We start from the raw sequence: 23,345 nt of genomic DNA on the forward strand, positions 1-23,345 counted from the left end.
TGTGAATTTTAGGATGGATTTTTCTATTTCTACAAAAAATGCTGTTGGGATTTTGATAGGGATTGCCTTAAACCTGTGGATTGCTTTGAGTTGTATTGGCATCTTAATAATAATAAGCTTTCCAACCCATGAACACAGGATGTCTTTTCATTTGTTTGTGTCTTTAATTTCTTTCAGCACTGTTTTGCAGTTTTCAGTGTACGAATCTTTTGCCTCCTTGGTTAAATATTTTATTCTTTTTGATGCTACTGTAAATGGAATTGTTTTCTTAATTTCCTTTTTGAATTGTTTATTGTTAGTATATAGACATGCAACTAATTTTTGCTTGTCGGTTTTGTATCCTGCAACCTTGCTGAATTAGCTGTGTGTGTGTGTGTGTGTGTGTGTGTAATCTTGAGGGTTTTCTACATATGAAATCATGTCATCTTCAAACCAGAGGTAAGGTTACTTCTTCCTATCCAATGCAGATGCCTTTTATTTCTTTTTCTCGCCTCATTGTTCTGGCTAGGACTTCTAGGACTATGTTGAATGGAAGTGATAAAGCAAGCACCCTTGACTTATTCCTGATCTTAGAGGAAAAGCTTTATCTTTCGCCATTGAGTGTGATGTTAGTTTTTCATATATGGCCTTTATCAGGTTGACATCACTTCCTTCCTTTTTTTTTTTTTTTTTTTTGAGACAGAGTCTTGCTCTGTCACCCAGGCTGGAGTGCAGTGGTGCAATCTCGGCTCACTGCAACCTCTGCCTCCCAGGTTCAAGCGATTTTCCTGCCTCAGCCACCCAAGTAGCTGGGATTACAGGCATGTGCCACCATACCTGGCTAATTTTTGTATTTTTTTAGTAGAGACGGGGTTTCGCCACATTGGCCAGGCTGGTCTCGAACTCCTGACCTCAGGTGATCCACCCGTCTCGGCCCCCCCGGAGTGCCGGGATTACAGGCGTGAGCCACTGTGCCTGGCCATTTCCTTCTGTTCCTAGTTTCAGGCACCACTCTTGCCTTTCCCTTTTTCCTTTGTCCTCAATCCAGATGGAGACCAGGTGCTCAGCCTCCTTCATGCAGCAACCCTTCCTGTACTTTAAGGTGGATGCCTGAAGGAGGGCAGCTTGAATTTTCCTTCTTCAGAGAATTTGCCCACAGTTCTCTTCCTCTTTCTATTAATTTGGCCAGTCACAATGCAAACCTTTGTTGAGACTGCACTAGGCTTGGCATAGTGTTTGCCATCCACAGATGATTTCATGTATGTTGTCTTAATCTTCCCAGAAGCTGTTTGAAATAGGAATTATTTCTGTCACCAGATTTAGAAGCAGAGGGGCTTGCCCAAGGCAGAGTCAGCTCCCATGACTCCCAGCACTGATGCATTCATGCCAGGCTGCCCTGTTTCTGCGTCCAGCCCTTAAGCCGTGTTGCTGGCACTGTGCAAGCGCCTCCTGTCTCTGAAAGCTGCCTCTGATCCAAGTGGAAAGGGCCCAGGACCAATCCTGAAGTTCACTTTCTTTGTATTCATAGAGGTCCTGGGCCTATGTCAAGAAGTGCAAAAACAACATGTGTCCAAATCGGGGATTGGTGAGTCAGCTGCTGGAATGGGAGAAGACTATCCTTGGAGATTCCATCACAAACATCACGGATCCGCTCTACTGATCTTCGCCGTGGCCCAGCGAAGGGTACTGAAGAGCCTCGCCTGGGGGCATTTTGTGGGTAGAGGGCCAGAGTGTGTATATACCCAGGCTTGTCTGGAAGGAGAAGGCCTTTGCTGCCTGAAAGTCTCATGTCAGCCTCCTGTACTGATTCTTCCCAAGTGCCTGTTCACGCCACCTAGCTGGTGTCAGGCTCACCAAGAACCCGCATCCCTGAGGTGTCATGGGCCATCCCAACTGCACCCCTGAGGCTGCCTCTGGAAGAGCATCTGGCTGCTAGAGCAGCTGCCCTGCATCCCCCTGGTGACTCAGACCCTTTGGAGGCTGCCTGGGGGCACCCAGAGGTTGCCTGTGTTGGTTCACAGAGGATGTCACAATAGCCACCAATAGGCAGTCCCCTAGGCCCAGAGATACCAAGCCCAGCCTTGTCTAGCCCCCAGGCTCCTGGAATGGGATCACACCCTTGCCTCATCCCCAGTGCTTCCTGCCATCCACCCCTTGAAACAGATTTTCTTTCCCTGTTCCCCACTCATTTCTGCCTGGCTGTGTTCACCAAGGAGAGATTCTCACCCCCAACCCCATCTCCCTATCTACATTTCTAGAAATTCCTAAGGTCTTAAAAGTTTTCTCTTTTTTACCCCCTTTCCTTTTTTTTGGAGGCACGGTCTTGCTGTGTCTCTCAGGCTGGAGTGCAGTGGCGCAATCATGGCTCACTGCAGCCTCAACTTCCCTGGGCTCAACTTCCCTCGCACCTCAACCTCCTGAGTGAGTAGCTGGGAATGCAGGCATGCACAATCACACCTGGCTAATTTATTTTTATTTTTGTAGAAACAGGGTCTTGCTCTGTTGCCTAGGCTGGTCTGGAACTCCTGGGCTTAAGTGATCCTCCAGCCTCGGCCTCCCCAAAGTGCTGGGATTACAGGTGTGGGCCACGGCACCCAGTTGGAAGTTGTTTTCCAAATGCACTTCTCCAAAGCTGGCAGCACCCACAGAACAAACTGGGCATCAGGAGACGGCACAGACTAGGGGACTGGTAGGGGATTAGGATGTCCATCCATGCAAGGCCTTCCCCAAGTCCATTCGGCAACCATTCCCTGCCACCACGTGGGTGGGTCTGGGAACAGAGAGATGAATGCGTCCCACCACCTAGCGCGCTCTGTGGAGGGATGGAGGGGGGCGGTGGGGGATTCCCCTCAACAGAAGGGCAGGCCTTCAAGGAGGAGTGGGGTTTTGCCAGAGGGGGAACGGCTTTACACGCAGCCCTGGCTTTCCTCAGAGTTTGAGTTGGGACAGATCCCAGGATGGCTGCACAGCTCTGATTAGGGACCTCCTGGTAGGTAGGACACAGCCGCTGGAAAGTTTTAAGCATGAACATGATGGGGAATCAGCCTTGTGTTTTGGGAAGGGCAGTCCGGTGGCCGCGAGAAGGGACAGTGGATGTGAGGCAGGGAGAAAGGAGGCCGCTGTAAAAATCCAAGCGAGAGAAGCAGCTCTAACTCCCTTCCCCAAAGAGGCTCAGCTTCCCAAGGACAAAAATGTTGCAGGCAGGTGTCACCTCCCTGGACCTTGGTTTGCTCTCAGCATGACGGGCCAGAGCCCTGCTGGCTGCACCACGCGGCTGGCACAGTCAGTGCAGTCCAGGCCCGGGGCTGCAGCCGTCCGGGTCCAGGTCCAGGGGCTAGCAACCGCCCTTGAATACGGCCCCGCCCCTTCCCCGCCCCTACCCCGGATTGGCCGGGGCGGGGGGCGTGGCCTTTTTCCATTGGTGTCCGTGGCGGCACGAGCCCGGAAGCGGACGGGGGCGGTGGCGGAGGAGCCTCGGGTGGGCCGGGGTTGCTGCGCCGTCCTCCACTACTGGCTCCTGGCGCTGCAGCCATGCAGCCCCCGCCCCCGGGCCCGCTGGGCGACTGCCTGCGGGACTGGGAGGATCTACAGCAGGACTTCCAGAACATCCAGGTTAGCGCTGCTGCGGACGCCTGGTGGCCCCCGAGCCGCGTCTCGCTGGCTCAGGGTCAAGGGTCAGGCAGCCCTGGGTCAGGCAGCGGGGAGCTAAGGGTCAGGGGTCGGGGCCCTGGCGTCACTGCCGAGGGGGGGCGAGGCCCCGGGTCCTGGTGTCCACTGCCGCCCCCTCCAGTGTCCGGGAACCCCAGCGGGACCCCACCGCGCTGGGCGACCTCGGCTTCCAATGAGGGCCTTGGAAAGGGGCCCAGTCCCGACCCCGTCCCCTCCCAGAAGAGAGTGGTTGCCTGAGTCACACACGGGCGGGCCCAGTCTTGGGTCAACCACTCAGCAAACGCGCAGCGGGCAGCGCCCGAGAGGCAGCCTAGGTCGGGGGAGCAGCTTTTAGGGGGAGTCCTCAGCCTGGATTGGGGGCGCCCTAGGCGGAGGGACACCACGCGCCGCTGAGGCCTTTAGAAGGAAAGAGGGGACTTGACAGGCCCATGTGGCTGCATCAAGGAGAGCCAGGGGAGGGGTGGGGCGGGTGGGCGGGGCCAGGCCCTGGAGGGACGCCCTGGCCTGGCAGAGATCAGAGTCCCTCCGAGGCCAGTGGAAAGCTACGAGGGGAATTGTCTGGACAGAGCTCCCCGGGGCCACCGTGGCTGTTCTGTCCATAGGCCAGGGAGGAGGAGGCTGTTGGCCTCATCCGGGCAGGGAAGAGGGCGGTGGCTGTGGGTGGGCAGAAGTGACACGTGCTGGTGTCTGAGGGGGCGTGGTGAGCCTTCCTGGGCATGAGAAACAAGATCCAGACAGAGTAGAGCTCCGGCCAGCTGATGGCTTGGTTAGCCCTTCGCCTCTCCTGGACTGGTTCCAACCCCTTCCTGTCGGCATTGAAACCCAGCTGCCCCTGGCCCTGCCAAGCCCCCTGCCATTGGTGCTTCTCCCCAGAGACTGAGCAGACCCAGTCTCCCCACCTGGCCGCCACTGTCCTGGCCACAGCCCCTGCTTGGCGCTCCTCACACTGCCCCTTGCCCCATCTCTAGGCTGCACCTTCTTAAGACTCACCTACCAGGGCAAAGTGCTTGGGGAAGCCTTGGGCCAAAGGTGCTGGGGGAAGGGAGTGGGGCTGGCCTTAGAGCAGGAGGCTCTAGGGCTGAAACCTGATGACCTTTAACCTGGGAAGATGTCAGGAATGCCTGAGAACCTGAGCTCCTCCTATACTGGAAGGCTGGATAGGCAGGAGGAGCTGAGAGGATAGAGGGGTGGCTCTGGGCTGCCTGCTTGGTCCAGAAGGTGGCCCTGGGGGCCTAAGCTCCAGACTCAAGGTAGGAGAAAGAGTCTGTCCTTGTAGGGTGGGGACAACTAGCAGATGGGCTGAGACTAAGAAAACCTTGGCTGGGCGCGGTGGCTTATGCCTGTAATCCCAGTACTTTGGGAGGCCGAGGCAGGCGGATCACCTGAGGTCAGGAGTTCAAGACCAGCCTGGCCAACATGGTGAAACCCTGTCTCTACAAAAATACAAAAATTAACCGGGCATGATGGCGGGTGCCTGTAATCCTAGCTACTTGGGAGGCTGAGGCAGAAGAATGGTTTGAACCCGGGAGGCGGAGGTTGGAGTGAGCTGAGATAGTGCTTTTGCACTTCAGCCTGGGCGACAGAACAAGACTGTCTCAAAAAAAAAAAAAACAAAAAAAAAACACAACACCTAGTCTGTTTCTGGGGGAGGGGTGCCGTGGGGGTCTCTGGGCTCGCAGGAGGACACCCGGGTCCTCGCCTGCCTTGGGGAGACAGCTACCTCATTCCTAGGCAGGCACAGTTCTGCCTCCTTTCCCGCTGAGCGAGACCCTCCCAGCAGCCCTCGGGGAGCCCGAGCCCCATGTCCTGCCTGCAGGCTCTGGCTCAGTGACTCCCCAACTGGCCTGAGCCTTTTCCCCTCCGGCCCCCAGGAGACCCATCGGCTATACCGTGTGAAGCTGGAGGAGCTGACCAAACTTCAGAACAATTGCACCAGCTCCATCACACGGCAGAAGAAGCAGCTCCAGGAACTGGCCCTCGCCCTGAAGAAGTTAGGATCCCCTACCCCACCCACCATGGGCTGAGTATGGGGTGGGAGGGCTGGTGCTGTGAGACCCTGGGCACCGCTCCTCCCCTCTCTGGGCCGTGTTTGCCCTTCTGCCCCTGTGGGAGTCAGGGAGGACACTTGGGAGTCCTCTTGCCCTGACTGTCTCTGGCCTTACCCACAGATGCAAACCCTCCCTCCTAGCAGAGGCCGAGGGAGCCGCGCAGGACCTGGAGAACCAGATGAAAGAGCGCCAAGGCCTCTTCTTTGACATGGAGGCCTATTTGCCCAAGAAGAACGGGTGAGGGCCCCCACCGCTACCCCCAGCTCAGTTCACAGCCACTCCTGTGGGGGAGGCCTGAAGCCGGGTGCTGCCTCCTCTTGGTCATTATAGTCAGCAAATGTTCCCTGGGCGCAGTGCAGGCTGAGCAATGAGGCCCAGTGCTGACTTCAGAGGAGACACCTGGCTGAGAGTGACATTTCATTGTGATAGGTGCTCCGTAGCATGGGGAATGAGGTGGCACAGTGAGGGACACCTGACCTAGTCCAGGAGGTTGCAGAAGGCTTCCTGGATTAGGGGATGGGTGGGCTGAGTCTTACAGAATAAAGAGAGTGGGCCGGGCGCGGTGGCTCTCACCTGTAATCTCAGCACTCTGGGAGATGGAGGTGGGAGGATCACTTGAACTCAGGAGTTCAAGACCAGCCTGGGTGACATACTGAGACCCTATCTCTCTATTTATTTAAAAACAAAAAATAGGCTGGGTGCGGTGGCTCATGCCTGTAATCCCAGCACTTTTTTGGGAAGCCAAGACAGATCGCCTGAGGTCGGGAGTTCAAGACCCGCCTGGGCAACATGGTAAAACCCATTTCTACTAAAAATACAAAAATTAGCTGGGCATTGTGGCATGCTCCTGTAATCCCAGCTACTCGGGAGGCTGAGACAGGAGAATCACTTGAACCCAGGAGGCGGAGGCTGCAGTGAGCCGAGATCGTGCCACTGCACTCTAGCCTGGGCAACAGAGTGAGATTCTGTCTTAAAAATAAACAAATAAATAAATAAATAAATAAGTAAAATGAGGCAGACACATGGGATGAGGGCGAGAGGTAGCAGCAGGTGGACAGGCCATGAGCAGAACTTGTAGTGGCCAGAGCTCGGGGCAGGAGGTGAGAGGGAGCCAAGAGACCAGAGGCTTTGGTGGGCTGCAGCACTTGCCTTGACCCCAGTAGGCGGGCGGGGGCGGTGGAATGTGCACTGGGAAAGCCCAGCAGCTGTCACCCAGGACGGACTGGGCAGTGCAAAACCCCCCGCTGAGCAAAAAATCCCAGCAGAGGCTGCAGGCAAGGAGATAGCTGGGAGAGGGCGTGGCCCAGAAGGCAGGGAGAAAGGAGTGTCAGTAGCCTGGGGTCAGTTCTGTGATAAGGAAGGGGATGCGCATCCTGGAAGTCCTCTTGGCAGAACCATTTGGTGGAACAGGGTGGATGTTGATCTTGGGGATGACAGAAGAGCCAAGGAAGGGAGACAGCCCAGTCTAGGAGACTTTTTTTTTTTTTTTTTGAGACAGAGTCTCACTCTGTCGCCAGGCTGGAGTACAGTCGCGTGATCTCAGCTCACTGCAACCTCTGTCTCTGTGGTTCAAGCGATTCTCCTGCCTCAGCCTCTGGAGTAGCTGGGATTACAGGTGCCCACCACCACACCCGGCTAATTTTTGTATTTTTAGTAGAGATGGGGTTTCACCATGTTGGTCAGGCTGGTCTTGATCTTCTGACCTCATGATCCACCCGTATCGGCCTCCCAAAGTGCTGGGATTACAGGTGTGAGCCACCATGCCTATCCCTCTGGGAGACTTTTTAGAGCTTGGCTGTGAGTGGAGGGAGAGAATTAGGAACTAGGAACTAGAAATTAGCACTGGGTTGAGGGGCAGCTACTGCCTGTTTGTGGGGTTACTTTGCCTCTGGGAAGACTCGAGCACATCTACCTGCTGAGAAGAGGGGCCGAGAGGGGAAAGACCCAGGAGAAGGGCAGGGGGTGATGGAGGGAAGCTCCAGGAGAGCGAGAAGGGCTAGTAGGGGATGGAGGGTGCAGAGACGAGGGTGAGGAATGCTCCCGGCACAGTGCTCCCCACAGAGCAGAAGTCAGGCTGTCTTCTCTGCAATGTTGCAGGTAGGGCCCGAGGTGGGAGGAGACAGGGTAGAGGGTTGCGGGGAGAGGATGTGGAGAGGCCAGTGCTGGGAACCAGATGGGGAGCTGAGTGGGAACACATCCACAGCCTGGTGGGTTGGCAGTGGAGGCTGGAGCTGGCCTGCTTGGGGAGCACTCCGTAGAGGGAGAAGCATGGCTGCCTCAGAAGCTCTTTGTGGTCTTGGGCAAATTGCCTAACCATGCTGAGCCTCTGTCTGTTTGGCTTGAGTGTGAACAAGAGCCCATGTGTCTGGGGCAGGTGCTGAGAAAGTGACCGTGACTTTGCTGTCACCTCTTGGAGTATCTCTGGCAGAGAAGGGCAAGACGATCTCAGTTGGTGGGTGTGGAGGCTGGACATTAAGGGGATTGGCAAGAGAGTGGTGGAGTTGGCGGGTGGCCTGGGGACTCAGCCAGCTTCGATGAGATCTAGGACTGGAGAGCGTGGGGGCCTTGGCGAGGGATAAGGGGGTCATGGTGGGAGAAACGCCCCGGGAGGCTGAGCACTTGGGGTCAGCCCACAGTTGGAGCTCTAAGTTTCTGTTCTGGTTTGGGAGGTCGTCCCAGATGTGGCCAGGCTTGTGGGAATCTGAAGTGGAACCCAATACTGAAGGTTCTGGAGGGGAGGTGGCAGGGAGCTGGGGGGTAGGTGGTGGCCATCGCACAGGGGAGCAATCGGGGACATGGGGATGGCCCTCAGCAGGGAGGGAGAGCCTGGTTCTCTTGGTGCCCTGAGGTGAGGGAGTTTCAGGCAAGATTCCGGAGATGGGGCGGGGAGTGTGGGGTGGGGGGACTGTTTCCCAGGCGGCGAGGAAAGCTGGGCATGGCAGGGAGTGGGTCTGCAGCGCCCAAGGTCAGAACCCAATGCTAAGGCCATGCGGAAAGCAGTGGGCGGGGGGGGGGGGGGGGGCCCAGGCTCTGGCCTGGTAGGCTTGGCTGAGTACCGGTGGCTTCTCTGTCACTTGGGCTTCTCCTCACCCCGCCACCCCCTTCCCTAGATTGTACCTGAGCCTGGTTCTGGGGAACGTCAACGTCACGCTCCTGAGCAAGCAGGCTAAGTAATCAGACCGGGCCTGCACCCCCCAACCTCCACCCCTCCACCCGTCCTTCCCCCCGCACCCAGCTCCACCCCCCCACCGAACCCGGCCTTCCCCTCCATCCCCCCACCCCACTCGGCCTTCCCCTCCACCCACCGAACCCAGCCTTCCCCTCCATCTGACTTCCCTTGGCTCAGCTGCCCTCCCGGGGTGGGGGCACACATGGGCCCCACCAGCACCCCACCCGTCTCACCAGCCTGGGCCCCCCAGGTTTGCCTACAAGGACGAGTATGAGAAGTTTAAGCTCTACCTCACCATCATCCTCATCCTCATCTCCTTCACTTGCCGATTCCTGCTCAACTCCAGGTGGGTGTCTCACCCCGGCCGAGGACCCACCCCATCCCCAGTCACTGCAGTACCAACCCTCCGTCCCCTCCCTCTGCAGGGTGACAGACGCTGCCTTCAACTTCCTGCTGGTCTGGTACTACTGCACCCTGACCATCCGGGAGAGCATCCTCATCAACAACGGCTCCCGGTGGGCAGGGCGGGCCCTGAGGGAGGGGATCATGGAATGGGGCACCAGGACCCTCCGGGAAGCAGGAACAGGCCCTGGGGGTGATGGTGGCTCTCTGCTCCAGGATCAAAGGCTGGTGGGTGTTCCATCACTACGTGTCCACCTTCCTGTCAGGAGTCATGCTGACGTGGTGAGTGGCTGGGCCCGGGGCACGGGTAGGAGCTGGGACAAGGAGGGGATACACGGCGTCCTCAAGGGTCCCCACACTGCCCTCCACTTTCTTAGGCCCGATGGTCTCATGTACCAGAAATTCCGGAACCAATTCCTCTCCTTTTCCATGTACCAGAGTGAGTGTCCCAGATGTCCGTGCTGAGCCCTGGAGGCACCCATGGTGGGGGCGGGGGCAGGGAACCCCCCTGGGCTGGGGGGTCGGGGCAGGGAACACCCACACCCACACCCCACCCGGGCTCAGCCCTACTTCTCTGTCCTCTGCCCGGCCCAGGCTTTGTGCAGTTTCTCCAGTACTACTACCAGAGCGGCTGCCTCTACCGCCTGCGGGCGCTGGGCGAGCGGCACACCATGGACCTCACTGTGGGTGAGTCGGGCGTGGCCCTGGCATCTGGACATTCTCCTTTCCTCCCATCCCGGGTCTGAGTGGTGGCGTCCCCTCTGTCCCTGGCCATCCTGTGCCCTGACCTTCCTCCCCGCAGAGGGCTTCCAGTCCTGGATGTGGCGGGGCCTCACCTTCCTGCTGCCTTTTCTTTTCTTTGGACACGTAAGTCGTGCCTCTGTGTCCCTGTCTGTCCGTCCTCTGCGCCGGTTTCGGGCTTGAGCAGGGACTGGGTCTTCTGAGTAAAACGCCTCCTCCCTGCTCAGTTCTGGCAGCTTTTTAACGCGCTGACGTTGTTCAACCTGGCCCGGGACCCTCAGTGCAAGGAGTGGCAGGTGAGCTGGGGTCCCTGGAGAGGATGGATGGGGGGCCAGGCCCAGGTCCAGCCCTCACCTTGTTCCTCTGGCAGGTGCTTATGTGCGGCTTCCCCTTCCTCCTCCTCTTCCTCGGCAATTTCTTCACCACCCTGAGGGTTGTGCACCAGAAGTTTCACAGTCAGCGGCACGGGAGCAAGAAGGATTGAGGCTGGGCCTTCCCCTTCCGGCCTAGAGGGGCTTCTGTCCTATGTGTTGTGGGAGGGGATGGGAGGCGCCCCTCAAGTGTGCGTGTATCAGGGGGTCTCTTCTATTCTCCCTTGGGTTTTATGGGCTCTGTGGGCCCTGAAGGAAGACCTGGGCCCAGTGCCCTCAATAAAGAGAGGCCCAGAGGTGGCCTGAGTGTGTGTGTTCTCCTGGGGGAGGGCAGGGCTGGGTGGCCCCACCACACAGGTTCCTGGGGTCTGAGTTAAGTTGATCCAGGTGGAGGCCCCAGATCTACTCACACGATACCAAGCAAATACAGAAAACAGAACTTTATTGCAAGGGCCAGAGGTTATTTAAAATTATTTACACTCATTGGAAATCACATGGAGGGGCTGGGCCCAGCTCAGCTGAGAGAAAGAGCCCTTCTGTGCAGCCGCCGAGGGCCAGAGGCCTCCCGAGGCATGGAGCCCGGTGCCCCCGTGCAGGCCCTAGGCTGTGCTGCTGGGGGCCGGTGGACCTCACCTGGCCTGGGGGGCTGAGGAGGGTGCACCCCAGGCCCGGAGGAGTCTTTGTCACTGGGCCTGCGCCCATGCCAAGGCCAAGCCAAACACACCCAGGAGACTGCGGGAGGGAGCCAGGAGAGTTGATTACAGGCCGGAGTCTGCTGGGTGGGCGGGGCAGGCCCCTAGCTCCACACGTCCAGGGAATAGCGGCCCTTGGTCATCAGTTTCTTGATGTAGTCCACGGCCTGCGCGTGCTCCATGGCCCCGAGCTCAGCCACAATGTCATAGAAGGTGTTCTGCACATCCCTGGCCATGTTCCGTGCATCCCTGGACAGGAAGAGGGGGTGCTGGGGGCTGGGCCAACTGCGGCAGGCAGGGCCTTGTCCTCCCCACCCCCTACTCCAGTGACCCCACTCACCCACAGACGTAGATGTGGGCGCCACCTTCGATCAACTTCCACAGGTGCTCTCGGTCCCGCTTTAGCAGGTGCTGGACGTAGACCTGGGGCCAAGGGTGGTGCTGTGAGGGGGGGCACTGTGGCTATGGCCCTGCCAGCCTTCGTGGGTGCCCGCCCGTCTCACCTTGTGGGACTGCTCCCGGGAGAAGGCCACGTTGAGCTGGGTGAGCGCGCCGTCGCTGTGGAACTGCGCCAGCTCTTCCCGGTACAGGTAGTCCTCATCCGAGCGGCGGCAGCCGTAGTACAGCAGCGTCTCCCCCACCTCCTTGCCTGCGTGGCAGGGGCCGGGGTGAGCGCGGGGCTCCCAGTCATCACCCCCTCTCCCCCGCGGGACCCCACTTACCCTGCTGTCGCAGCCAGGCCCGCTCCTGGATGAAGCCTATGAAGGGTGCCACCCCGGTGCCGGGGCCCACCATGATGACAGGCGTGGTGGCCTTGAAGGGCAGGCGGAACTGGGACTTGCGCACGAACATGGGCACCAGCGCACGGCCGCCGTTCTCCCCAGCAGGCTCCTTGGCCCGCAGCCAGTTGGTGGCCACGCCCTTGTTGATGCGGCCGGCCTTGGTCTCGTACTCCACAACCACCGCACAGATGTGCACGGAGTTGGGGTGGACCTGTGGGGAGGGCCGTGTGAGCTCCGCCGCCAAGCCAACGCCCCTGCCCAGCCCCAGCCCCGAGTCCCGTTCTGCAGGCCAGCCCCACTCACCCAGGGCCTCTTCCAGCCCACCTGGCACCCAAACCTCAGAGGCCCCCTCCCCAGCGGCTCCCCGGACTGGCCCTGGGGACTGGGGCTGGACAGATGCTGGGAGTCTCACAAGCCGGCCCCACTGAGTCCACAGCCTGGGGAGGCATTTGGAGCGGCGGCTCAGGGCTCGGATCTCGGAGCTCCTATGCCGCCTTGCACTCTGCCTGCTGTGAGCAGGGCTGGGCCTCCAGCGTGTGGCTGGCAGGGCAGGGCCAGCCCTCACCTTGGAGGATGAGGCGATGGAGTAGTAGCGGGCCTGCAGGCGTGGCAGCAGCTCACACAGGTGGTCGATGGGGGGCCGCAGGGACGGGCAGTCCTGCAGGATGGCCAGGATGTGCCTCCGGGCCTCCACCACCCAGCTCAGGTACAGCTCCTAGGAGACATGGGGGTGAGATGGGGCTGACTGGGGCCCACGGAGCTCGGAAAACGACAGGGTGACGGGGTGGAGGTCGCGGGGCCGAGGGGGCACACCTTGCCCTCGCCGGAGGAGGAGGCCATCTTGCGCAGCAGCTCCTGCTCCGAGGGCTCTGAGGCGTACTGCGCCAGCTCGTAAAGCACGTTGGTGCGCGGCGGGTTGGTGATGTCCAGGTAGTAGGTGAGGGCCGTGCGGTAGGACGTGGGGCACGGGAATGGGTGCTTCTTGTTGGACTCCTCTGCGGGGAAGACACAGGCAGGACTTGGGGTAGGCGGCCGCCTCTTGGGGATGGGTGGCTGCCGCGGGAGGGGGTGACACCTTGGGCTGGCTCTGCGGGAACAGGTGACCCAGCTGGTGCTGGAAACAAGGCCTGCGCTCTCTGATGCCTCCCTGGCCCTGGGGCTAAGTCTGGGGCCTCCAGCCAGACAGTAAGTCCTCATCAGAAGCAGGACCCTACTAGGGGAGGTGCGGGGGAGCCCCTGCACACTAACGCACCTGCTGTGCTTTCACCGCACACAACATGGTCTGACACAGCCCCGCCCAGGCTTCCCTCACAGGCGGGTTGCGGAACCCGATAGTAAGGGCAGCCCTGGCGTGGCTGCTGAGGACCAGCAAGCAGGGGTGGGGCGAGGTGGGCTCGGCCCAGGTCGGTGACCAGTGGGGTCCGGGGGCTTCACAGCAGGAGGCTCAGGCTGGGCAGCCCCACCTGGCCCAGGCAGCCCCGCGCAATGGCTACTGCCACTCGGCACCACTGAGCACCCTTGGGGGCCTGGGAGGGCTGCTGACTCCTGATTTCAGTGAGGAGGTAGGGGCAGCCCCAGGCCCACGGAGGTGGGTCATGGAGCCAGGCCCTCCTTCCCAGCAGGACACAGTGGCCGTGGGGGAGCCAGGGCTGCCTCTGCCTCCAGGCCTCAGCACCTCACTCCCTTAAAGGACTATGACAGTGACGGGGTAGGGGGAACCCTGACAGAGAGGGCCAGACCCCTACGGTCACTCCGCCTCCCGTTTGCTTGGGATCCTGTAACCGTGGAGTCTCCGTGCAAGGGCCTGCCAGGCACCGGGGCTTCAGGCCTAAGCAGAAGCTCAACCCAGGGCCTTCCTACAGGCCCAATCTCCCAGCTGCCCGAGCCCGGCAGGGCGCCCTGACTGTGGCACTCACCATCCAGGTTGTTCAGGGACATGACGACGTCCAGGTCGGCACCTAGGATTTTGCCCAGCTGGTTGACGAGAGCAGAGTCGTTGGCTGGGTACACAGCCACGTGGTCCCCAGATTCATACCTGGAGGGAGATGTGAGGCTCGGGAGGGGCAGAAGGCTGGCCCTGCCCCGGGTCAGCAGGCCCAGAGTGAGGGTTCAGGGGGTGACGGCGGCAGCTGGTACCTGATTTTGGAGTTCGAGATGTCCAATTCCAGGTGCATGAGGTGGCGCTCGGTTCCCTGGTTCAGCTTCCGGTTGGTGGTGACTGCAGCCAGGAATGGATTCTTGGCATCAAAGGGGCTGGGTGGGGAGGAGAGAAGCACAGTGAGCGGCCAGTGCTTTGATCTGAGTCTCCGTCTCCAAGGACCCTTCTGGTTGCACAAAACACAGGGCATCTTAGAGATCTCCATGAGGAAATCTCACCGGTTACATCAAGGGCTCTCCCAGCCCGGTCCAATGCAGTTCTCTTTTTTTTTGAGACAGAGTTTTGCTCTGCCACCCAGGCTGGAGTGCAGCGGCGCGATCTCGGCTCACTGCAACCTCTGCCTCCCAGGTTCAAGCAATTCTCCTGCCTCAGCCTCCTGAGCAGCTGGAATTACAGGCGTGCGCCACCATGCCTGGCTAATTTTTATATTTTTACTAGAGACGGGGTTTCACCATGTTGGCCAGGCTGGTCTTGAACTCCTGACCTCAGATGATTCACCCACCTCGGCCTCCCAAAGTGCTGAGATTACAGCTGTGAGCCACCTCACCCAGCCCCAATGCAGTTCTCTCTATAGTCCCACCACGTGGGCAGAGCTGGGTCATCAGTGTCTGTTTACAGATGTGGAAACTGAGGCTGGCCCCTAAAAGAACTGTGAGGCCCAAGCTGACGGCGCCACAGGCTGGAAGGTGGCTGGTCCCCAAATGAGGAACACAGCTCCCTGACCCCCACATGTCCTGGACTACACCGTGGACAAGAGAGAAGCGTGCACTCCGGAAAGCCACTGACATGCAGGGCTTCTCGCTCCAGCCAGGCTGGGGCAGGCCTACAGAAAGCAGGGCAGCTGGTCTTGGATGCAGTGGCACGAGGACTTCCCTGGGTGGCTCGGGCAGGAATCTGGGCAGCAACCAGGGGCCATCAAGGGCAGAGAGAGGAACGCCAGGTTTCTCCCCCAAGTCTATCTATGGAGATAGATTCTAAGAAAATGAGCCCTTCTGCCAGAGAGGATCCTAGCCACAGAGGCCAATGCGCTGTCCTTGTCGAGAAGTGGGACGTGCCCTGCTGCCCTGGGCAGTGCAGAGTAAGGTGGCTAAGTGAGCTCAGTACAAACTGGGCCAGTGCCAGTCTCCCGGGGCCGGGCCCTGGACAGGCACCGTGTCGGGGCATGGAGCAGCTGCCTGGCTCTTGAGTAGTTCCCCTCTCTGCTCTGGGCCTCATGCCCTCCCTGGGCAGGGACACTCACGCCCACTCGCAGCATGGGGTCTGGTGAGAAGGGCCCTGCGGGGATATAGGGATACACGGCAGACTGAGACTGGGGTGCACCAGTGGCCATAGAGCTGTCTGCCCCAAGCCACACTCCCTCCACTCACGGCTTCTGGTTCTCGTAGCTCTTCAGCCGGCCCATCTCCCCCACGTACACCTTGGCCGTGTCTATGTCAGTGTGGACCACAAGCTCATACTGGCGAATGCTGGAAAGGGGAGACCAAGGGTGAGGCCGGGAAGCGGCAGGGGTCAGTCCCAAGAGGGAGGGGTTGGACTACAGGGGAGACCATGCATGGCCTTTGGGGCGAGGGCCCAGGTACATACAACGAGGCAGGGGAGCCCCTGCTACAGATGCGCAAGGAGGGCAGGCGAGGGAGCAAGGAGGGAGGCGGCGTGGAGCTGCCGGGGGCCAGACGCCCAGAAGCCGGGGCCAGGGCTGGGCAGGCTTCTGGGAGATTCTGGGAGAAGGTAAGGAAAGCCCAGGCAGCACCCAGGGGCCATCAAGGGCACAGAGAGGAACGTTATGTTTTTGGCCAAGTCTGTGGAGGCAGATTTTAAGGAAATAAGCCCTGTTGCCAAAGTTGAACCTAGCCACAGAGCCCGACGCGCTGTCCTTGTCGAGAGGCGGGATGCACCCTGCTGCCCCAGGGCAGTGCAGAGCAAGGTGGCAGAGTGAGTCCTTGGCTGGGACCAAGGTCCCTCCTCGACCCTATGATGGAGTGTCTTCTAACCTCACTGCGACCTACTGCCAGCCCTCGTTCCAGGGTGGCTGCCCTCAGCACAGGACCTGCCCAGGCCACCCACCGCACCTGCGGGCACTCGCTCACCTGGACTCCTCGCCAGTGGCTTCCACCCCAAAGTGCTCGCACACCGCCGGCCAGAACTGCTCTCGCCAGGTGATGAAGTCCTCCTCCAAGCTGGGCCGAGGAGAGGGGAAGCGGCTCAGGGGAGGCTGATATGGCAACAGTACCTGGTGCCAGGCATGCCCTGACCCCACCCCATCCCCAAAGCTCAGGACTGTGCACCCTGGGGCACCCAGTGACATAAACCCAGAGCATCGGGAAGGCTCCAGGGAATTGGGCAAGCCAAAAAGCAAAACTGGCAGGGGCAGGGCAGGGGCAGGAGAGCCCCTTCCCTCTGTGTTGGAGGTGCGTGTCACTGAGTCTCAGCTGACACAATGGTGTGCGCGCCCCTCACGTTCCACGGCCCCTGCCTAAGCCTGCGGCACTGATTATGGTGACAGGGTGGGCACTCACTTCCCATCGTCGTCGCCCAACCCCAGCTCAAAGATGCGCTGGGCGCCAAGCTGCTCCAGCCGCTTGTCCACGTACTTGCCCATGGCATTGAAGTGCTCGTAGGTCTTGTTCCCAAGACCAAACACCTGTGTGGACACAGGGGCCGCTCTGAGGCCTGGCCCTCGACCTGACCAGTGGGAGGTGCTGTGGGAGCAGGGTGGGAGGCCCCACAGTGCTGGCTGAGCTGCTGGCAACACCTGCAGGCCTCTGCCCCACCAGGCGCCTTGCACTGCGAGAACACTGGGCCACTGAAGAGGCTTCATCTGGGTGACCTGCAGCCCACAGCCTGCCCCGTCCACCACCAGCCTCAACCCACGGGGAAGCGGGGGCAGCCCACCCTCCCCACCGGGCTGGGGCTCCAGCTCTCCTAGGCCAGGCAGGTCTCAGTCGTCCAGCCAGACCTTTCTTGCCTTTAGTCTCCAGCACCCAATGACCCCTGGAGCCGACGGGCTGGGGACAGGGAGGGGACGTTCTTGTAGTGCTGGGGTCCAGGGCAGAGGAGAGGGTCTCACAAGCGGCCTGCCCTGGCTGCTGAGGACGGGGTAGGGGTCTGGAGGGCTGCCTTTCAGACACAAGGATCTGGAGTCCCCAGGGAGGCACCACAGGCCACCAGGAGCCCATAGCAGTCTTTGGGTGACTCACCGCGAACTTGACCCCAGAGAGATCCACGTCCGTCTCCTGGAGCCAGTCATAGAAGTCCTGGGCATTGTCGGTGGGGTCCCCCTCGCCGTAGGTGGCCATGCAGAAAACCACCAGGGCGTTGTCGATCTCCGGCAGGCTGCTCAGGTCAGCCTGCAGAGACAGGGACAGGACCGCGCCCTGGCCGTGACTGAGCCTGTTCAAGGTTCAACCCCTCACCAGACGGGGAAGGCCAGGTCCTGCCCAGGGTGGCGCCAGGCCAGGGATGTCCGAGTGTCGTGGGATCAGAGAGAAGGAACAACACAGAGGGGCTGGGGCATGGGCATTTGTGCCAGGTGGGCAGGACAAGGCCACCTGTGTTAGGCTGGAGCGGAGAGGATGTGTTTCTAGTGGAAAGTGAAGCTTGGCACAAAAGAGCCACCAGAATGCAGCCTCCTGTGCTGATGCAGGTGTGGGGCCACCCTGGGAACCTCATCATTCCAGGGCTCCCAGGCACCGCAGGGCCCCGGTGCACACTGATATCTAACTAAACTGTTCATCAACTGGAAATGCAGCCTGGAGATGGCTGTGGGGTGGTGCCTGTCACCAAGACCCCGGAGGAGAGGGGAGTGGAGCAGCTGGGGAGGGTGGGTTTGGTTTGAGAGATGTGGCGGCTGCAAGGAAGGCAGCCGGTGCTCAGGGGAGGGCCAGTCCTGGGGAAAGAACGCCTGGCACGTGGCTGCAACTGCAGGAATCGGCCCTTCCTTCAGTCAGCCCGGGCAAGGATGGCAATGACCCTCACGGGAAGGCAACTTCCGAGGACGTCTTCCCAGGACCCCACTCCCTGCCATCCTCCCCCTGCTGAGGGGCGCCCTACAGACCTGCTCCCCGTCCTGCCCACTGCCTCCATCTGGGGCCAGCACGTGGTGGCAGCTTACCAAGTCATACTCCTCAGGGTCCGCTGACATGCCTCGCATCCCATAGCGGTGGGCGTCCTTGGACAGGCGGTTGGCAAACTCCTCTGCAGTCCCCGTCTGGGAGCCGTAGAACACGATGATGTTCCTCCCCTAAGGAAGGCAGACACAGGGTTGGTGAGGGCCACAGACCTCAGCCACAGCTCTAGTGGACACCCACTGGGCAGGCCCGGCAGGTGGGGGCCCTCCAAGCCACTCCCTTTCCTTCCTGGCTTTGAGTCCCTTCTAAGTTCCTCTGGGACTCGCTTCTCACTGTCACGGCCACTGTGGCAAAGGAGGGCAAAGGTCACCAAGGCAATCTCTCACACGCAGCTGCTCAAGATCCCATTTCTGACATTTTCATGACACAGGAAAAAACAGTTAAAAAAAGTAACCAATGTATAGCCCTTATCCGTGGGGGAATGGTTCCAGGACCTCCCATAGATACTTAAATCCAAGGATGCCGCTGGGCGCGGTGGCTCACACCTGTAATCCCAGCACTTTGGAAGGCCGAGGCGGGCGGATCACCTGAGGTCAGGAGTTCAAGACCAACCTGACCAACATGGTGAAACTCCATCTCTACTAAAAATACAAAAATTAGCCGGGCATGGTGGCGTGCACCTGTAATCCCAGTTACTAGGGAGGCTGAGGCAGGAGAACAGCTGGAACCCAGGAGGTGGAGGTTGCAGTGAACTGAGATCACCCCACTGCACTCCAGCCTGGGTGACAGAGCAAGACTCCACCTCCGGCAGCTCACGCCTATGATCCTAGCACTTTGGGAGGCTGAGGTGGGCGGATTACCTGAGGTCGGGAGTTCAAGACCAGCCTGACCAATATGGAGAAAACCCCGTCTCTACTGAAAATACAAAATTAGCCGGGCGTGGTGGCACATGCCTGTAATCCCAGCTACTTGGGAGGCTGAGGCAGGAGAATCGCTTGGACCCAGGAGGCGGAGGTTGTGGTAAGCTGAGATTGCGCCATTGCACTCCAGCCTGGGCGACAAGAGCAAAATCTCAAAAAAAAAAAAAAAAAAAAAAAAATCCAAGGATGCTCAAGTCCCTGCTATAAAATGATGTGGTATTTGCGTGTAACCTACACACATCCTCCTACATACTTTAAATCATCTCTAGATTACTTATTAATATAATACCTAATGTAAATTCTCTGTAAATAGTTGCTATGCTGTATTGTTTAGGGAACAGTAACATGACAGTATATGTTCAGGACAGACACAACCATCCATTTTTTCTCCAAATATTTTCAATCTGCAGTTGAATTCATGAACTCAGAACTCATGGATATGCAGGGCTGGCTGTACAATCCAATTGTGTTATATAATAATAGATACATATATCAAAACATACATATGTATTTTCTTTCTATACCCACAGGCACAAAGAAAACAGACTGGCAAGAAATATACCAAGAGTCCCTAAATGGGGAGTTCTGGATGTGTTTTGCTGGTTAATTATAATACATATTCATTATAAAATTTTAGACAACAGGGAAAGCTCCTAGGGGCTGGCTCACATACTCCTCAGTCTACCCTCCTCCTCCAGCAGCTGTTGAAAAGCCTGAAATCCTGTTCCCCAGAGCCCCTTGGGGCTGGAGTTGCAGTCAATTCGGTTCAGCCGATTGGACGTGCTTTGCAAGATCTGAAGGGTGGAAGGGAGGCAAAGGCTTCCTGGCCCCCTCATGCACATGTGAGGTTCTCTGCAGTGCCTGGTCTTCAGTGCCCTGAGGCATTTTTCTTTTTTCTTTTCTTTTTTTTATTTTTGTGTGTGAGACAGAGTCTCGCTCTGACGCCCAGGTTGGAGTGTAATGGCACGATTTCAGCTCACTGCAACCTCTGCCTCCCGGGTTCAAGCAATTCTCATGCCTCAGCCACCTGAGTAGCTGGGATTACAGGCTCCCACCACTATGCTCGGCTAATTTTTTTGAATTTTTAGTAGAGACTGGGTTTCACCATGTTGGCCAGGCTGGTCTCGAACTTCTGACTTCAGGTGATCCGCCCACCTCGGCCTCCCCAAGTGCTGGGGTTACAGGCGTGAGCCACTGTGCCCGGCCACCCGAGGTATTTCTAATAGTTTTGGTAGCCAGACTGCAAGTTCCTAGTCCTGGCTTATGTGATGTTCAGAGGCAGCTGTAGAGGTAGCTTCTTATCCTGGGTCATAGCTACACGTGGTGTGTCCTGAACTCAACAGTTTCAGGCTGGATTCGAACAGAGCAGCTACCTTGCAGGTCACTTCTGTGATATCTTAGAGACCAACCTGAAACCTGCTCCTTCAGCCCCTCCAGTAACCTGGAAGCGCCCCCTTCCCTGTGTGAAATCCCTTCCAGACTAAAATGCCTAAAGCAGTCTCTCTAGCTTTCACACTGAATCCCACCTCATACAAAATAAAACTTATGGGGCCGGGTGCAGTGGCTCACTTCTGTAATCCTAGTACTTTGGGAGGCCGAGGTAGGAGGATAACTTGAGCCCAGGAGTTTGAGACCAGCCTGGGCAACATGGCAAAACCCCATCTCTACTAAAAATACAAAAAATTTATCTGGGTGTGGTGGTGCGTGCCTATGGTTCTAGCTACTTGGGAGGCTGAGGTGGGAGGATCACTTGAGCCTGGGAGGTTGAGGCTGCAGTGAGCTGTGATCAGGCCACTGCACTCCAGCCTGGGTGACAGGAGTGAGACTGAGTCTCAAAACAACCACCAAAAAAAACTTAGGGATTACAATAAATGTTCTTATACTTTTTAAAGTTCCTGAATTTTCTACAAATCTATGTTAAATCATTAAAAGTTTTTTTTTTTTTTCTTGAGACAGAGTTTTGCTCTTGTCGCCTAGGCTGGAGTGCAGTGGTGCGATCTTGGCTCACTGCAAACTCCGCCTCCTGGGTTTAAGCAATTTTCCTGCCTCAGCCTCCCGAATAGCTGGGATTACAGGTGCCTGTCACCATGCCTGGCTAATTTTTTGTATTTTTAGTAGAGACAGGGTTTCACCATGTTGGCCCAGCTGGTCTCAAAACTCCTGACCTCAGGTGATCCGCCCGCCTCAGCCTCCCAAAGTGCTAGGGTTACAGACATGAGCCACTGCGCTCGGCCAAAAGGATTTTTTTTTTTTTTTTAGATGGAATCTTGCTCTGTTGGCCAGGCTGGAGTGCAGTGGTGTGATCTTGGCTCAATGCAACCTCCACCTCCCGGGTTCAGGTGATTCTCCTGCATCAGCCTCCCAAGTAACCTGGGACTACAGGCGCGTGCCACCACGCCCAGCTAATTTTTTTTTTTTCTGAGACAGCGTCTCACTCTGTTGCCCCGGCTAGAGTACAGTGGCGCGATCTCAGCTCACTGCAACCTCCACCTCCCAGGTTCAAGCAATTCTCCTGCCTCAGCCTCCTGAGTAGCTGGGACTACAGGCACGCGCCACCACGCCCGGCTAATTTTTGTATTTATAGTAGAGATGGGGTTTCACCATATTGGCCAGGCTGGTCTCGAACTCCTGACCTTGTGATCTGCCCACCTCAGCCTCCCAAAGTGCTGCAATTACAAGCGTGCGCCACCGCGCCCGGCTTAATTTGTATTTTTAGTAGAGACAGGGTTTTTCCCCAAAAGGATATTTTAAAATAGTCACTGTAAAAATACTTAATAGAAGAGAAAGTGCTCATGATTATCAGGTTAAGAGAACAAAAGATGACCTAAGATAGCAACTAAATATTTACAGGAGCATCAAAATATATAAAATACCTAGAAATAAACTTTATGAGATGTGTCAGAAGCTACCGAACGACACACAAAGGACTCACGCCAATGGAAAGGCACCCCGATTGTGGACAGGGAGTCTCAACCCACAGAAATGGCAGCTCTATTTATGTCACTAGAGAAATGTGGCATGATGTAATAGAAATCTGAACCAGCTGGGTGCAGTGGCTCACACCTGTCATCCCAGTACCCTGGGAGGCCACAGCAGGAGGACCGCTTAAGCCCAGGAGTCTGAGAACAGCCTGGGCAACAGAGTGAGACCCAGTCTCTACCAAAAACAAACAAACAAAAAATCTGAACAGCTCTTTTTTCCTCAACAAATTGATCCTAAAAGTCATGGAAAAATAGTAAGAATCCATACACTGAAATATTATTTGGCAATAAAAAGGAAGTACTAACATATGCTATAGTGTGGGTGAACCTTGAACACACTGTGCCCAGTGAAAAGAACCCAGAGACCCAGCTATTATTATTATTATTTGACACAGGGTGTAGCTCTGTTGCCCAGGCTTGAGTACAGTGGTCACTGCAATCTGTGCCTCCCAAGCTCAAGCTATCCTCCTACTTCAGCCTCTCAGGTAGCGGGGACTATAGGCGTGCACCACTGTGTCCTGCTAATTTTTCTATTTTTTGTGGAGATGGGGTTTGAGACCCAGGCTGGTCTCAAACTCCTGGGCTCAAGCGATCTGCCCACCTCGGCCTCGCAAAGTGTTGGGATTATAGGCGTGAGCCACTGCACCCAGCCCAGGAATTAAGTATATGATAAAGGTGGCATTTCCAATCAGTGGGGGAAAGATGGACTCTACTACATGGTGTTTAGACAGCTATGTAAAATGTAGAGTTGGATTCATACCTCACATCTTACATCAGGATAAATTCCCAATACATCAGATTTTAAATTTTGAATATGAAAAACAAAACCCTAAAAGTACTAGAAAAAAATATACAGGAATATCTTTATCTCTTTAGCAGGGGGAAGACCTTCAAATTATGACTCTAAGTCCAGAAGTCACAAAAAGAATCATATAGTTGACTATGTAACTTTTACACAGCAAAACAAATAAAAATGCAATAAGCTAAGTTGAAAGAGAAACTTTTTTTTAAGAGATGGACTCTCACTAAAAGACAAACTATTTAACGGGCAAGATATTGTCAACTTAAATCACAGACAAGGCCGGGCGCGGTGGCTCAGGCTTGTAATCCCAGCACTTTGGGAGGCCGAGGCGGGCGGATCACGAGGTCAGATCGAGACCGTGGTGAAATCCCGTCTCTACTAAAAATACAAAAAAATTTGCCGGGCGTGGTGGCGGACGCCTGTAGTCCCAGCTACTTAGAGAGGCTGAGGCAGGAGAATGGCGTGAACCCGGGAGGCGGAGCTTGCAGTGAGCCGAGATTGTGCCACTGCACTCCAGCCTGGGCGACAGAGCGAGACTCTGTCTCAGAAAAAAAAAAAAAAAAA

General features: G+C 57.2%; 3 protein-coding genes across 11 annotated transcripts in view; 2 read left to right on the forward strand and 1 right to left on the reverse strand.

The window, feature by feature from the left end:
- The window catches only part of STYXL1 (serine/threonine/tyrosine interacting like 1), a 54,866-nt gene extending 49,236 nt beyond the window's left edge, over positions 1-5,630 (forward strand). For 2 of the 7 annotated variants that reach the window (XM_032756322.2, XM_032756328.2), the window contains 2 exons: positions 1,508-1,662; positions 2,295-2,560. In XM_032756322.2, the coding sequence (XP_032612213.1) occupies positions 1,508-1,639 (132 nt within the window). In that variant the 3' untranslated portion in view covers positions 1,640-1,662; positions 2,295-2,560. Of the gene's footprint in view, positions 1-1,507; positions 1,663-2,294; positions 2,561-5,519 lie in introns of those variants that run through there. The other 5 variants (XM_032756303.2, XM_058443917.1, XM_032756317.2 and 2 more) reach the window with 4 other exon arrangements.
- TMEM120A (transmembrane protein 120A) lies at positions 3,416-10,823 on the forward strand. Its single transcript, XM_032756286.2, has 12 exons — positions 3,416-3,591; positions 5,520-5,638; positions 5,817-5,933; positions 8,807-8,866; positions 9,116-9,211; positions 9,291-9,380; positions 9,484-9,549; positions 9,645-9,706; positions 9,862-9,954; positions 10,070-10,134; positions 10,236-10,304; positions 10,379-10,823. The coding sequence occupies exons 1-12, from the start codon at positions 3,511-3,513 to the stop codon at positions 10,490-10,492; spliced, it is 1,032 nt and encodes a 343-aa protein (XP_032612177.1). The 5' UTR covers positions 3,416-3,510; the 3' UTR covers positions 10,493-10,823.
- Positions 10,805-23,345, reverse strand: part of LOC116811211 (NADPH--cytochrome P450 reductase) — a 73,115-nt gene continuing 60,574 nt past the window's right edge. For all 3 annotated transcript variants that reach the window (XM_032756280.2, XM_058443863.1, XM_058443871.1), the window contains exons 4-16: positions 18,123-18,251; positions 17,209-17,358; positions 16,528-16,652; positions 16,099-16,188; positions 15,379-15,477; positions 13,990-14,106; positions 13,770-13,888; positions 12,667-12,848; positions 12,419-12,568; positions 11,794-12,064; positions 11,575-11,720; positions 11,412-11,494; positions 10,805-11,320 (exon numbers count right to left, since the gene is read on the reverse strand). In XM_032756280.2, the coding sequence (XP_032612171.1) occupies positions 11,176-11,320; positions 11,412-11,494; positions 11,575-11,720; positions 11,794-12,064; positions 12,419-12,568; positions 12,667-12,848; positions 13,770-13,888; positions 13,990-14,106; positions 15,379-15,477; positions 16,099-16,188; positions 16,528-16,652; positions 17,209-17,358; positions 18,123-18,251 (1,806 nt within the window). In that variant the 3' untranslated portion in view covers positions 10,805-11,175. The remainder of the gene's footprint in view (positions 11,321-11,411; positions 11,495-11,574; positions 11,721-11,793; positions 12,065-12,418; positions 12,569-12,666; positions 12,849-13,769; positions 13,889-13,989; positions 14,107-15,378; positions 15,478-16,098; positions 16,189-16,527; positions 16,653-17,208; positions 17,359-18,122; positions 18,252-23,345) is intronic.

This window comes from Hylobates moloch, unplaced genomic scaffold (assembly GCF_009828535.3).
Source record: "Hylobates moloch isolate HMO894 unplaced genomic scaffold, HMol_V3 SCAFFOLD_1, whole genome shotgun sequence".
In the NCBI taxonomy this organism is placed as follows: domain Eukaryota; kingdom Metazoa; phylum Chordata; class Mammalia; order Primates; family Hylobatidae; genus Hylobates; species Hylobates moloch.